General features: G+C 38.2%; 2 protein-coding genes across 2 annotated transcripts; both read left to right on the top strand.

The window, feature by feature from the left end:
• The first annotated feature begins 3,818 nt into the window (after positions 1–3,818).
• On the top strand, positions 3,819–5,996 carry LOC138874795 (uncharacterized). The gene is made up of 6 exons (XM_070153580.1): positions 3,819–4,296; positions 4,414–4,649; positions 4,730–4,804; positions 4,872–5,016; positions 5,334–5,527; positions 5,739–5,996. The coding sequence occupies exons 1-6, from the start codon at positions 3,819–3,821 to the stop codon at positions 5,994–5,996; spliced, it is 1,386 nt and encodes a 461-aa protein (XP_070009681.1).
• A 5,851-nt stretch (positions 5,997–11,847) lies between these two features.
• On the top strand, positions 11,848–12,954 carry LOC138874796 (uncharacterized mitochondrial protein AtMg00820-like). Its single transcript, XM_070153581.1, has 2 exons — positions 11,848–12,040; positions 12,620–12,954. The coding sequence occupies exons 1-2, from the start codon at positions 11,848–11,850 to the stop codon at positions 12,952–12,954; spliced, it is 528 nt and encodes a 175-aa protein (XP_070009682.1).
• The last annotated feature ends 1,547 nt before the right edge of the window (positions 12,955–14,501 follow it).

Below are 14,501 nucleotides of genomic sequence, written 5' to 3' on the forward strand. Positions count from 1 at the left end.
TTGGCTTCCTTCAAAACCCAAGGTCTACTAAGTGGCAGTAATTAAGATAATTTACAAAGCGATCAACTCCAGAATTATTTAAATGTCGTCCCCCAAATATTTTGAAAGCATGTGTAACTTAATTAAAATTTCCTCCCACCAACTAGGGTCCTTGGTAGTGGTCTGAGATGCATTGAAGATTTTGCCAAAGAATTTGTCTATTTGCTAACGTAGAACTATCACAGATTGATGAAAATAAAAACTTTTTAGTAAGAGATAATACCTCCACCATGCAGTGAATCTCTTGGTTAGTGATAGTTACCTCTTCCAAAAGTAGAAGATTTTCGTCCCAGAGGATGGCGATACTGATATCTATGGATTCTAGCCTATCTTATGCTCTCTTTTGCTTAGGTTTTGAATCAAAAATATATAAAAGTATTCCCGAAAACTGACTTATTGTGCTTGTTTATAGGGTTTGGTCAAAATGAGGCAAGAAAGCCATAATCAACTCATGAAGGAGTTAAATTTGCAAACGATCAAAGCTAAGATAAAAGCGCTGACCGCGAAGGAAAAGAGCGGCCGCGGAAGGTCCACTGCTGAAGCAGCCACAATTACGCTGTCTGCGAAATTGAGATTCAAAGAAGGTATTTTTCGGTACAACAGAGACCGCTGACCACGATGAAATAGCGCGGCAGCGAAATACCTGACGCGGCTGCGGTGCAAATTCTGCTGAGAGCATCGACCAAGGTTCAGATACCCTGCAAAGTGAGCCTAACTGAGTAGCGCGTTCCGCATCCAAAAAGAGCGGCCATGATTGATGCTAACGCTGAGGCAACAACTTTTACGCTCCCTGCAAAATCAAGTCCATATTAAGCACAAAAAGAAGAAATGTGGTCCGCGCCTGCTTTTGCGCGGCCGCGAAAGTCCATGCGCTGAAGCGCCCAGTATTTCGCTGACAGCGAAACCGCCGTATGGGTATTTTTGTCCAATAATTTCAGATGTGTATAAATATATCTTTTCACATTTTTTAGGTTATATTTTTTATCAGGGAGCTTGTGAACAGTCGTACTTTACTATTTAGACTAATTTTAGAGCAGTTTTAGCTATTATTCTTAGATTTTATCCTTGTAATCATCTTTTATGGCTTATATTTCATCTTCATCTTTGATTTCCACCTTGATTATGGGTATCTAAACCCATTAGCTAGGGTTGTGACCTAACCCTAGTGTGGGTATTTAATGGGTTTTCAATTTTAGGGCTTAATTGTTTATGGGTTAGTGATATTTAGCTTGTTTCATGGTTTAATTGTAGAATTGGTGGTTGCAAAATATTGATTCGTGCCTTTATGACTTATACTCTTCTTGAGAAAGAGGGACTAAGTCTAGGAAAATTAGGCTAACAAGGAATTGGGGTGCATTCAAGAGATAGACAGCCCTAATTAAAGGGTTAAACCTAGAGATAGTAATACCCAACTTAAGCCAATTTTACTTGCATTGTTGTACACTCAATTAGGCTTGAGAAAGCTAATCAGGGTAAAGTCACTGAAACTACCGAGAGGTATAGAGTGAGTAATTATGTGTAAAGGTTATATCACGACCCCAAATATAACAAGCTTGTCTTAAATTTTTAAATCCCATTAGATACTCACCTAGGTGTAAGTCACTTCCCTAGTGCCTTTTTATCAATTGAGAAACTCTTACAAAAATATTGTACTTAGATTATTTTAAGCAATCAATAGCATTAAAAGTAGAATAGAAACAAATCCAAGCATGGTTAGAAGTGCAACTAAAAGTAATACGCGCGGCTAGATTACATGGAAACCCAACTCCCAACCAATATTAACTCCCTGTGGAAATCGATCTTGACCTTTCGGGTAAAAGCTGCACCGACCACTCCTCGCCACTATATAGTGGTGCAGGGTTGGAGCTGATAACCTTTTAGGGCCGTTGCCGGTGGTTAAACGGCTTAGGCTATCTATCTAAATAGTTATGTGTCATGTTTTTCTTTCCTTCTATTTTACTAACTTGTGTGAGTAAATCGATTCAGGTACAAAATGGCAAATAATGATCCTATCGAAAATGTTCTCCTGGGAGGAGGTAGATGATAATGCTGAAGATGAGGTGCCTCTAGTACCTCAAGCTCAAAGAAGAGACCACCAGGCCAATGAAAACATTCCAGACCCTCCCCCAACTCCTCCACCAGTAGCTCCTCAAGTGCTTCCAAATGAAGGTTACACAAGTGCAATTGTCCCACCTCGGATCCGGACGGGCAATTTCCATATTACAAATGTCATATTGACCTTATTGGAGCAAAGAGGGTACTTCACAAGCGCTCCCCATCAGAATCCATATAAACATCTAAAGGGCTTTGTGGATACATGCTGGGGAAGCAAACAGACAAATGTGTCGGGGAATGTATTGAGATTGAGATTGTTCCCTTTTTCACTTAGAGGGAAAACTTTGGACTGGCTTGAAAGACTCCCTAACCATTCCATCACTACGTGGGATGAGTTGGCCGACAAGTTTATAGCCAAGTTTTTCTCATCGCAATATATGGCTACATTAATTGATGAGATCTTATCGTTTAAATAGGAACCAAATCAACCCCTTCATGAAATCTGGAATAGATATAGAACTATGGTCTAGGAATGCCCCAACAATGATATGACTGAAGCAATGATCCCACAGATATTTTATCGGGGTATAAACACGACCAATCAATGTGTGGTAAACCAGCTAGCAGGGGGTAATTTTATGAAGTTGCCTTATGCTGAGGCCTCTGAGATTCTTGATGAGATGGATGACACTTCCTTAGCCTGGCAGAGTCGGGCAAATATTCCTCAGGGGGACCTCATTTCATAAATCTTCACAAGGAACTTCAAGACCACGGACAAGCCATAGCTGAGTTGACAATAACCATGAACTAGTTAGCCAAAGCACAACTTCAGCAGATTCAGGGACCAAAGCAAGTAAATGCAATGGAAGGGGTTAATCTATTAGTAAACAAGAGGAGACAGCATGGGCAACAAATGCAAGGCAATCAAGATCAATATGAGCAAGGTAGTAGTGGTTATAACCAGGATGATGGGTACGGTGAGCAAAGTGAAGAGGTTTTGTATTCCAACAACTATCAAGGACAATGGGGTAATGCTTTAAATCAATAATGGAGATCGCAAGGGAATAATCAGAATTGGGGAAACCAAGGCCAAGGAAATTGGAACAATAACAACAACTCTAACAATTAAGGGAACATCAACCATAATTGGGGTAACAATAGCAATTGAGGTGGCAACAATAACCAATGGGTTGGCATAATGGTAATCAAGGTAATCGGGGTCCGAGTTTTCAAAGTCCTCCAATGTTTCAACAACCAAACAATCCGCCTCCATTTCTGTCCCAAGGTCCTGACTCGTCCAACAATGAGATGGGACGGATTTAGTCAATGTTTGAGCAAATGATGAAGAAAAACGCTGACTCCGATGCCCAATTGGCGTCCCATAATACTTCTATCCACAACCTAGAGGTCTAACTTGGCCAGATTTTGCAAGTTTTGAACACTCGCCCTAAGGGGGCACTACCTAGTGACACAGTAGTAAACCCAAAGGGTGGGAACAATACCTACCATGCCATGGCGGTGACCACAACGAGCGGTAGAGGTGGTGAAGCAAGTACATCCAAGCAAAAGGAAGTTGTGAGTGATGATATTGAAGTGTAAAATGACAATGATCCAATAGTTGATGAGCAAGTGAGTGAAAAGAAGTTGGAAGATGAGGTAAGAATTGATATTCATGACAATGGGAGGAGACTCAAAATGATGTGAACCCGTCTAGAGAACACGTGATGGACATACCAAAAACGGTAATGCTTAAAGCCAAGGTTCTCTTGCCAAGGCCTCTGCCATCTTACCCTCAAAGACTTGCAAAGCAAAAGAATGAAAACCAGTTCAAGAAATTTATTGAGATGATAAAAATTTTGTCGATCAATATGCCCTTGGTGGAAGATCTTGAGCAAATGCCGGGATATGCCAAGTTTATGAAAGACTTGGTAACTAAAAAGAGATCTATGGATTGTGAGACCATCAAAATGACTCATCAAGTGAGGGCCATTGTGCAATCAATGGCTTCAAAGCTTGAAGATCCCGGTACATTTACCATTCCATGTACCATTGGGAGTGTGGATTTTGCAAAGGCCTTGTGTGATTTGGGAGAAAGTATAAATTTGATGCCTTACTCTATATTCAAAACATTAGGTATTGGTCAACCGAGAGCTACTTCAATGAGATTGCAAATGGCGGATAGAACAATGAAGAGGCCGCTTGGTATTATTGATGATGTTCTTATCCGAGTTGACAAGTTTATTTTGCCTGTGAATTTTGTGATTCTCGACTGCGAAGTCCCCTAAGAGGTACCTATAATATTGGAAAGTCCTTTCCTAGCAACAGGGAAGGCATTGGTTGATGTGAAAGTAGGGGAGCGCACCTTTTGGGTGGGCGACGAAAAAGTTGTCTTCCACGTGTACAAATCAATGAGGCAGCCGAATAGTAATGAGATGTTTTCTTTTGTGGATCTGGTGACGGAGGTGATAGTTGATGACACGAGTGCTATGATCAATGTAGACGATCCTTTGGAAGCTGTATTGTTGAACCATGATGTGACTGAGGATGAAGGCTTGGTAGAGTAGGCCAATGCCTTACATGAAATGGGTTCATACTCCTATGAGCCTCGTAAACTTTCCTTGGATCTTGAGAACAGAAAAACTCCACCAACAAATCCCTCAATCGAGGAACCTCCCGTATTGGAGTTGAATCCTTTGCCTCCACACCTCAGGTATGAATTCTTGGGCCCATGTTTAATTTTACCTGCTATTGTTTCTTCCTGCATTACTAATGTACAGGTAGATGCCACCCTTGAGGTGCTCCAAAGAAAGAAGAAGGCAATTGGATGGACTCTAGTTGATATCCGGGGGATAAGCCCATCTTTTGCATGCACAAGATTATACTTGAGGATGATGCCAAACCCTCCGTGGAAAATCAAAGGAGGTTGAACGAGGCTATGCAAGAGGTCGTTAAGAAAGAAGTTATTAAGTGGCTAGATGCAGGGGTTGTGTACCCCATATCGGATAGTTCATGGACTTCACCGGTATAATGTGCGCCGAAAAAAGGGGGTATGATTGTGGTCACAAATGAGCAAAATGAGTTGATCCCCACTAGGACTGTCACCTGATGGAGGGTATGCATGTACTACCAGAAGCTGAACAAAGTGACTCACAAAGATTATTTTCCATTTCCCTTTCTTGACCAAATGCTCGATAGACTTGTTGGGCGTTTCTACTATTGCTTTTTGGATTGGTACTCAGGCTACAACCAGATTTTGATTGCACCGGAGGACCAGGAGAAAGCCACCTTCACATATCTATATGGCACATTTTCATTCATACAGATGCCATTTGGTTTGTGTAATGCACCGGCTACCTTTCAGTGGTGTATGATGGCTGTATTTACGAACATGGTGGAGGACCTCTTGGAAGTGTTCATGGATGATTTTAGTGTTGTGAGTGACTCTTTTGAAGAATATTTGGGTAATATTGAAAAAGTGTTGGCCCGATGCGAAGAGACAAATCTAGTGCTTAATTGAAAAAAGTGCCACTTTATGGTCGAGGAGGGTATTGTCCTTGGCCATAAGATCTCAAAGAACGGTATCGAAGTAAACAAAGCGAAGATTGGAGTGATTTCAAAACTCCCTCCTTCTACTTCCGTCAAAGGAGAGAGGAGCTTTCTTGGGCATGCGGCATTCTACCGAAGGTTTATCAAAGACTTCTCCAAGGTGGTGCATGAAAGCTTTTGAGCTTCTCAAGTATAGATTGACTACCACTCCCATCATCACCGCACCTAATTGGAGCTTGCCATTTGAGCTCATGTGTGATGCTAGTGACGTTGCGGTAGGAGCAGTCTTGGGGCAAAAGGTGAACAAGATGTTTCATCTGGTGTACTATGCAAGCAAAACTATGAATGATGCCTAGGTTAATTATATAGTGACGGAGAAAGAGTTGCTAGCAATTGTGTTTGCAATGGAAAATTTTAGGCCTTATCTCATGGGTGCCAAAGTGATTGTTCATACTGATACGCGTCACTCCCTTACTTGATGACCAAAAAGGACTCTAAAGCTATATTGATGAGATGGGTTTTGTTGCTTCAAGAATTTGACCTAGAGATTGTTGATTGGAAAGGAAGTGAAAATCAAGTGGCGGACCACTTGTCCCGCTTGGAACAGGAGAGGAGACCCAAAGAGGGTCTCAAAATTAATGATGCATTCCCCGATGAACAACTCCTCTCGGTGTCTTTGAATAGTATGCCTTGGTTCGTCGATGTGGCTAATTTTCTTGTGACCGGCATTATTCTGAGTGAGCTCTCTTCTAACCAAAGGAAGAAGCTTAAACGGGACAACTTGGATTATTACTGGGACAAGCCTTATCTTTTCAAGATTTGTAATAATGGTGTGATCCGGAGATGTGTTCCGAAATAGGAGCAAATGAGTATTCTTGATGCTTGTCATTCCTCGCCCTACGGTGGTCATCATGGTGGGGCTAGAACTACTTTAAAGGTTCTTAGTTGTGGTTTTTATTAGCCTACTCTATATAAAGATGTTGGTGATCTTGTCAAGAGATGTGATGAGTGTCAGAGAGCTGCTGGAATTTTCAAGAAGGATGAAATGCCTCTCACCACTATTCTTGAGGTAGATATTTTTGACGTGTGGGGCATAGACTTCATGGGGCCTTTTGTAAGTTCATGTGGCAACACTTATATTCTGGTGGCCGTTGATTATGTTTCCAAGTGGGTTGAGGTTGTGGCTTTTCCCAACAATGAAGCCCGGAGTGTGGTGGCGTTTCTCAAGAAAAATATCTTTACGCGGTTTGGCACTCCTCAGGAAATCATCAGTGATGGGGGTTCTCATTTTTGCAATAGGGCATTTGACACTTTTCTTGCAAAGTATGATGTCAATCACAAGGTATCAACCCCTTATCATCCTCAGGCTAGTGGACAAGTTAAGGTCTCCAACAGTGAGATAAATAGCATATTGTCAAAAACTGTCAATGTAAATAGGACTGATTGGTCAAGGAAACTGGATGATGCTTTGTGGGCTTATAGGACTGCTTATAAGACTCCAATTGGTATGTCTCTGTATCGAATTATAGCCTATCTTATGCTCTCTTTTACTTAGGTTTTGGATAAAAAATGTGTAAAAGTATTCCCGAAAACCGACTTATTGTGCTTGTTTGCAGGGTTTGATCAAAATGAGGCAAGAAAGCCATAACAAACTCATGAACGAGTAAAATTTGCACAAGATCAAAGCTGAGATAAAAGCGCTGACCGCGATGGAAAAGAGTGGCCACGGAAGGTCCACCGCTGAAGTGGCCACAATTACGTTGTCCATGGAATTGAGATTCAGAGAAGGTATTTTTGGGTACAACAGAGACCACTGACTGCGATGAAATAGTGCGGCAGTGGAATACTTGACGCGGCCGCAGTGCAAATTTTGCTGAGAGCGTCAACCAAGGTTTAGAGACCCTACAAACTGAGCCTAATTGAGGAGCGCATTCTGCATCCAAAAAGAGCGGCCGCGGTTGATGCTAATGCTGAGGTGGCAACTTTAACGCTCTCCGCAAAATTAAATCTAGACCAAGCACAAAAGAGAAGAAACACGGTTCGCGCCTGCTTTTGCGCAGTCGCGAAAGTCCATGCGCTGAGGCACCCACTATTTCGCTGACAGTGGAAACTCTGTAAGGGAATTTTTGTCCAGTAATTTCAGCTGTGTATAATTAGATCTTTTCACATTTTTTTTAGGTTATCTTTTGTATTAGGGAGCTCATGAGCAGCCTTACTTTACTATTTAGAGTAATTTTAGAGCATCTTTAGCTATTATTCTTAGATTTTATTCTTGTAATTAACTTTTATGGCTTATATTTCATCTTCATCTTTGATTTCCACCTTGATTATGAGTAGCTAAACTCATTAGCTAGGGTTGTGTCCAACCCTAGTGTGGTTATTTAATGGGTCTTCAATTTTAGAGCTTAATTGTTTATGGGTTAAGTGATATTTAGCTTGATTCATGCTTTAATTATAGATTGATGGTTGCAAATACTGATTCATACCTTTATGACTTAGACACTTCTTGAGAAAGAGGGATTAAGTCTAGGAAAATTAGCCTAACAAGGAATTGGGGTGCATTCAAGAGATTGATAGCCCCAATTAAAGGGTTAAACCTAGAGATAGTAATACCCGACTTGAGCCAATTTTACTTGCATTGTTGAACACCCAATTAGGCTTGAGAAAGCCAATTAGGGCAAAGTCCCTCAATCTACCGAGAGGCATAGAGTGAGTAATTATGTGTAAAAGTTATATCACGACCCAAATATAACAAGCTTGTCCTAAATTTTAGATCACATTAGATACTCACCTAGGTGTAAGTCAATTCCCTAGTGCCTTTTTATCAATTGAGAAAACTCTTACAAAAATATTGTACTTAGATTATTTTCAGCAATCGATAGCATTAAAAGTAGAATAGAAACAAATCAAGCATGGTTAGAAGTGCAATTAAAAGCAACATGCGCAACTAGATTAGATAGAAACCCAACTCCAACCAATATTAACTCCCTATGGAAATCGATCCCGACCTTTCGGGTAAAAGCTGCATTGACCACTCCTCGCCATTATATAGTAGTGCAGGGTTGGAGCCGATCAGATACCACCAGAGTTTCCTTCATCCGCTATAGAAGCCATACTAGTAAAATTAAAATCATCACGTAGGGGTTGTAAGATAGTTTGTTATTCCAGTTGGGAAGTGGGTTGATCCCACATCGGAAGAGAGAAGGCAATTTTGAAGTCTTTTGAGCACTTGTCCCTTTTATGTCTTTGATTTAGGACACATACTTTTAAGTGTGTGCAATTAAGTACACTATATATTTATATATTATAATCAAAGACTTGGACTTGGACTTGGGGCTTGGGCGCGGGCCGGGTCGGATCCTAAAATTATTATTTTATTTTGTGACAGAAAAATTAAATTTATTTAAATTTTAAATTCAAAATTCGAATAAATAGTTATGCCTATTATGAAAGGGTCCAACCGAATATGATTGTTTGTGAAACAAGACATCTTTTCTGAAAGGGTCTGTTGGTTGCCTATAAATATACAAGAATTTCCAACGAAGCAGGATAGAAAATCACAAGTATTATTTCAGGCTTTGTTGTATCCTGAAGAGAATCGTTTTGTATTTTCCTAATTTAGTATACAGGCTATAACTCTTTAAGGACAGTCGATTTTCACGCCTCAAAGCCATTTTTGTTTATTATTATTTTCTAACAATTTTAAAGAGTTATTCTGCTATGGAGAAATTGATGTATGTTGTTGAGAATCCGAAGGAGTTCATCAAACTTGATCGCTTTGATGGAATGAATTTTACCCGCTGGAGAGACAAGATGATATTCTTGTTGTCTGCTCTCAATATCTACTGTGTTCTTGATTCTGCCTTGCCTACGATGCTTGAGCCTACAACAGAAGATTCTGATGCAATCAAGGAAGAAAGGAAGAACCGAGAACATGATGAACTGTTATGTCGCGGTCATATTCTGAATACCTTGACAGATCGACTCTATGATCTCTAATGCAATCTGAAGTCGCCAAGGGAAATTTGGACTACTCTACAAACTGCATACCAGAATGAAAAATGAGGTATTGACAAATTCCTTGCTCTGCAGTATTTTGAATTTAAAATATTTGATACTAGGCCTATAATGGATCAGATTCATGAACTGCAAATCTTAGTATAAAAACTAAGTGATCTTGAAGTAAAAATTCCTGATGCACTTCAAATAGGTATTATTCTTTCGAAATTGCCTTCCTACTGGAATGACTATAGAAAGAAAATCCTACATTCAATGGATAAAATGACCGTGGAACAATTTCATACTCACATTCAAATTGAAAGTGAGATTCGTGCTCGTGATGCTCTTAATCAGCCCTCGAGTTCCGCAGTCAATTTTGTTAGTCAGAATGGTTCTGAAAGTGGGAACAAAAATCTAAAAGTTTCCAAAAGTCTTCTTTTAAAAAGAGAAATAACTTTAGTTGTCATCACTGTGGAAAGAAAGGTCATATGATTCAGGATTGTAGATATAGAAATGCAGGAAAAATTTCATGCAGGCAATACCGAGAAGTCTGGAAAGATTGAAAAATCTGGAAATTCTGAAAAGACAAACATAGTGGAAAATTCTGCCCAAGGACTGGTTTCCATGGTTTCCGCAATGCAAATTGGTATGGTCACCGAATTGAATATGTCTACTACTGCTACAAATACTCAAGACTAGTGGCTAGATTCGGGTGCTACTATTCATATCTGTTATGACAAGAAGATGTTCAAGACATATGCGAAAGTGCAGGATTCTGAACAAGTCTTGATGGGAAACCATGTTGCAGCAGATGTTGCTGGAAAAGGAAGCATTGAAATTAACTTCACATCCGGCCAGAAGTTGACATTACTGAATGTGTATCATGTTCCTGATATGAAGAAAAACTTAATGTCTGCTGCTTTGCTATCAAAGAAAGGTTTCAAGATAGTTATTGAGTCTGATCATGTAATAGTGTCTAAGAATGGAGTTTTTATTGGAAAAGGATATAACTGTAATGGCATGTTCAAATTGAGTATTAATGAAATAAATTATGTTTCTGCTTATATCGTTGAGTCCGATTCTTGTTTATGGCATGCTAGACTAGGACATTTAAAGTTCGGCTCCTTGAATTATATGTCCAAAAATGGTTATATCTCATGTAAAACTCAACATATAAAATGTGAAATTTGCATACAAGCAAAGATGACAAAGAAACCATTTCGTAAAGTTAAAAGATCTACAGAACTATTAGATTTAATACATTCAGACTTGTGTGAATTAAATGGAGAATTAACTAGAGGAGGCAAAAGATATTTTATTACTTTTATAGACGACTTCTCTAGATTTACATATGTTTACCTACTTAGAACTAAGGACGAAGCTTTTCAAAAGTTTAAAGAATACAAGTCTGTTGTGGAAAATCAAAGGAGTAGGAAAATTAAAATTATTCGAAGTGATAGAGGCGGAGAATATTTTCCTAACGAATTTAATAAGTTCTGTGAAGAGCATGGCCTAATACATCAAATGAGTGCCCCTTATACTCCTCAACAAAATGGGTTAGCGGAAAGAAAAAATAGAACTTTGGTGGATATGGTTAATGCTATGTTACTTAATGCACATTTGCCACATAATTTATGGGGTGAAGCACTACTAACTGCATGTTATATTTTAAATAGAGTGCCTTCAAAAAGTATGCATATTTCGCCTTATGAGCTTTGGAATGGTAGAAAATCAATTTAAATTATTTTAAAGTTTGGGGGTGTATATCCTATTATAGAGTACCTGACCATTAAAGAACAAAATTAGGTCCTAGAGGAATTAAAAGTGTTTTTGTAGGATATGCACAACACTCCAAAGCATATACTGCTAGATCTAGAATCTAATGTCAGTATAGAATCTATACATGTTGAGTTTATTGAAAATAGATTTATAAATGACAATGTTAATGAAATGACTGAAGTAAATGGAAAACGTATTGATGCTAATAGATTGTCACCTTATGAAATTGTTACAAATAAAGAAAGAAGTGATGATATGCAAATAGAACCAAGGAAAAGCCAAAGAATAAGAAAAGAAAAACATCTTGGTTCTGATTTTATTTCTTCACAGTCTATAGTATTTCTTGTTGAAGGAGATAGGACAAACGTTTGTAATCAAATTCCTATTGTATTGAATGTTGAATAAGACCTAAAGACGTTTCAAGAAGCAATGTCTTCTAGTGACGCTGCCTTTTGGAAAGAAGCCATTGATGATGAAATGGACTCAATTATATCCAACAACACTTGGGTTTTAGTTGATCTTCCTCTTGGATCAAAGCCTATAGGTTGTAAGTGGGTCTTTGGGAGAAAGTACAATATAGATGGTTCTGTCCAAACCTTTAAAGCAAGATTGGTTGCAAAAGGTTTCACCCCAAAAAGAAGGCATAGACTATTTTGATACATATGCTTTTGTTGCAAGAATAACATCCATTAGAGTCCTTTTATCCTTGGCCTCCATTTATGATCTTTATGTACATCAAATGGATGTTAAGACGGCCCTTTTAAATGGAAACCTTAGTGAAGAAATATATATATGCAACAACCTAAAGGATTTATTCTTCCGGGAAACGAGAAGAAAGTTTGTAAATTGATAAAGTTTCTCTATGGTCTCAAACAAGCGCCTAAACAGTGGCATGAAAGGTTTGACAGTGTAATACCATCAAACGGGTTCGTACATAATAGCGCAGACAAGTGCATTTACTCTAAATTTACAAAAGAATATGGAGCAATAATTTATTTATATGTCGATGACATGCTGATTTTTTGTACGAATCTGCGAGGAATTACTGAGACTAAGAAGTATCTAACTTCAGTTTTTAAAATGAAAGATTTAAATGAAGTTGATACTATTTTGGGAATCAAGGTCAAAAGAGATAACAAGCGAATGACTTTGTCACAAGCACATTATATTGATAAAATCCTTACTAAATTCAATCATTTAGGAATAAAGGAGTATAATACTCCTTATGATTCTAGTCTTAAGCTATCTGCAAATACTGGAAGAGCAGTAGCACAATTGAAGTATACAAGTGCAATAGGTAGTATGATGTATGTAATGCATTACACTAGACCTGACATAACATTTGTTGTTTGTAAACTTTCAAGGTTTACCAGTAATCCAAGTAATGATCATTGCAAAGCAATAAGTAGAGTACTTGGATATTTAAAATATATAAAGCACTTGGGCATTTGCTATAATAGTTTCCCTAATGTATTAGAGGGATATTCTGATGCAAGTTGGATTACAAGTGTTAATGATAATAAATCCACATCATGATGGATATTTACTCTAGGTGGTGGAGCCATTAGTTGGGCATCCAAGAAACAAACATGTATTTCCCATTCTACTATGGAATCTGAATTCATTGCATTAGCAGCTGCTGGAAAAGAAGTAGAATGGCTGAGGAATATGTTACTTGATATAAAGTTGTGGCCACAACCTATGCCAGTCATTTCCATATTCTGTGATAGTGAGACTACAATGTGTGTTGCTCACAATAAAATATACAATGGGAAATCGAGACATATAAGCTTGATACATGCTTATATAAGAGAATTAATTACAAATGGAGCTATAGCTATAATATATGTGAGATCAAATAAGAATTTTGCTAATCCACTTACAAAGCCATTAGGTAGAGCTATAGTACAACAAACTTGTAAAGGGATGAGGCTGAGACCCTTAAATTAAATGCAAGGAATGGGAATCCCACTTTGAGTTAGTATACACTCTAACAATATAAGTTCAATGGGTAATAACAAGTTACTCGTATTGTTTAAGCACTGATCTCCTCTTTAGGAGTCCTAATTCTATTGTACTACTTATTGTTATGTGAGGAGTTAAGGAGTTGTTAAATGCTTGTTATAACAGGGGCATAAAGACAAACTCTAAAGTGCATACTGTTACATGAAAAGGTTGCTTAATCTTAATGGAATTGTTAATGTCTGGAGTAACAGGGATATAGTAACTAATTCCACCTATATGAATATTGAAGTGGCGCCGCTTCTAGCAAGATTTAAAGGGTTGATCTTGTAAATATTCATGAATTCAGGATGAGCACATGGCCGTAAACGTGCTAAAGCGAATACTGGATTTTCTAAGCTACTAGATAACACTGTGTGTGTGGTACTTTCAGTTTTGGCATAAGGAGTTGTGGTTCAAATCTTAAGATACCAATAACTTCGTCAAAGCTTTAAAGTACTTACACTAAAGGAAAGTTCAAATCTATATAAAATACTTTCTATTATTCACAAGTGTTATGGAGTGAAATAACAAATTAGTGGGGGATTGTAAGATAGTTTGTTATTCCAGTTGGGAGGTGGGTTGATCCCACATCGGAAGAGAGAAGGCAATTTTGAAGCCTTTTAAGCACTTGTCACTTTTATGTCTTTGATTTAGGACACATATTTTTAAGTGTGTGCAATTAAATACACTATATATTTATATATTATAATCAAAGACTTGGACTTGTTTATTTGAATTTTAAATTCAAAATTCGAATAAATAGTTATGTCTGTTATGAAAGAGTCCAACTGAATATGATGTTTGTGAAACAAGACATCTTTTCTGAAAGGGTCTGTTGGTTGCCTATAAATACACAAGAATTTTCAACGAAGCAGGATAGAAAATCACAAGTATTATTTCACGCTTTGTTGTATCCTGAAAAAAATCGTTTTGAATTTCCCTAAATTAGTATACAGGCGATGACTCTTTAAGATTTTCACCCCTCAAAGCCATTTTTGTTTATTATTATTTTCTAACAAGGGTAGGTGATCCAGCAGGTGAGTTTCCAGAAGAACAACCATCACTGGGTGATGGTAGTC

Source organism: Nicotiana sylvestris, chromosome 8, assembly GCF_000393655.2.
Source record: "Nicotiana sylvestris chromosome 8, ASM39365v2, whole genome shotgun sequence".
Classification (NCBI taxonomy): Eukaryota; Viridiplantae; Streptophyta; class Magnoliopsida; order Solanales; family Solanaceae; genus Nicotiana; species Nicotiana sylvestris.

Excerpts from the sequence above, each read along its gene's own strand:
- LOC138874796 (XM_070153581.1), top strand. The coding sequence starts at position 11,848 with ATGTCTTCTAGTGACGCTGCCTTTTGGAAAGAAGCCATTGATGATGAA. Across the intron at positions 12,041-12,619 it reads AGCAAGATTGGTTGCAAAAG|GAATAAAGGAGTATAATACT; the intron begins GTTTCACCCCAA and ends TCAATCATTTAG.
- LOC138874795 (XM_070153580.1), top strand. The coding sequence starts at position 3,819 with ATGGACATACCAAAAACGGTAATGCTTAAAGCCAAGGTTCTCTTGCCA. Across the intron at positions 4,650-4,729 it reads TGACTGAGGATGAAGGCTTG|AAAAACTCCACCAACAAATC; the intron begins GTAGAGTAGGCC and ends TCTTGAGAACAG. Across the intron at positions 5,017-5,333 it reads TCCGTGGAAAATCAAAGGAG|GCTACAACCAGATTTTGATT; the intron begins GTTGAACGAGGC and ends ATTGGTACTCAG.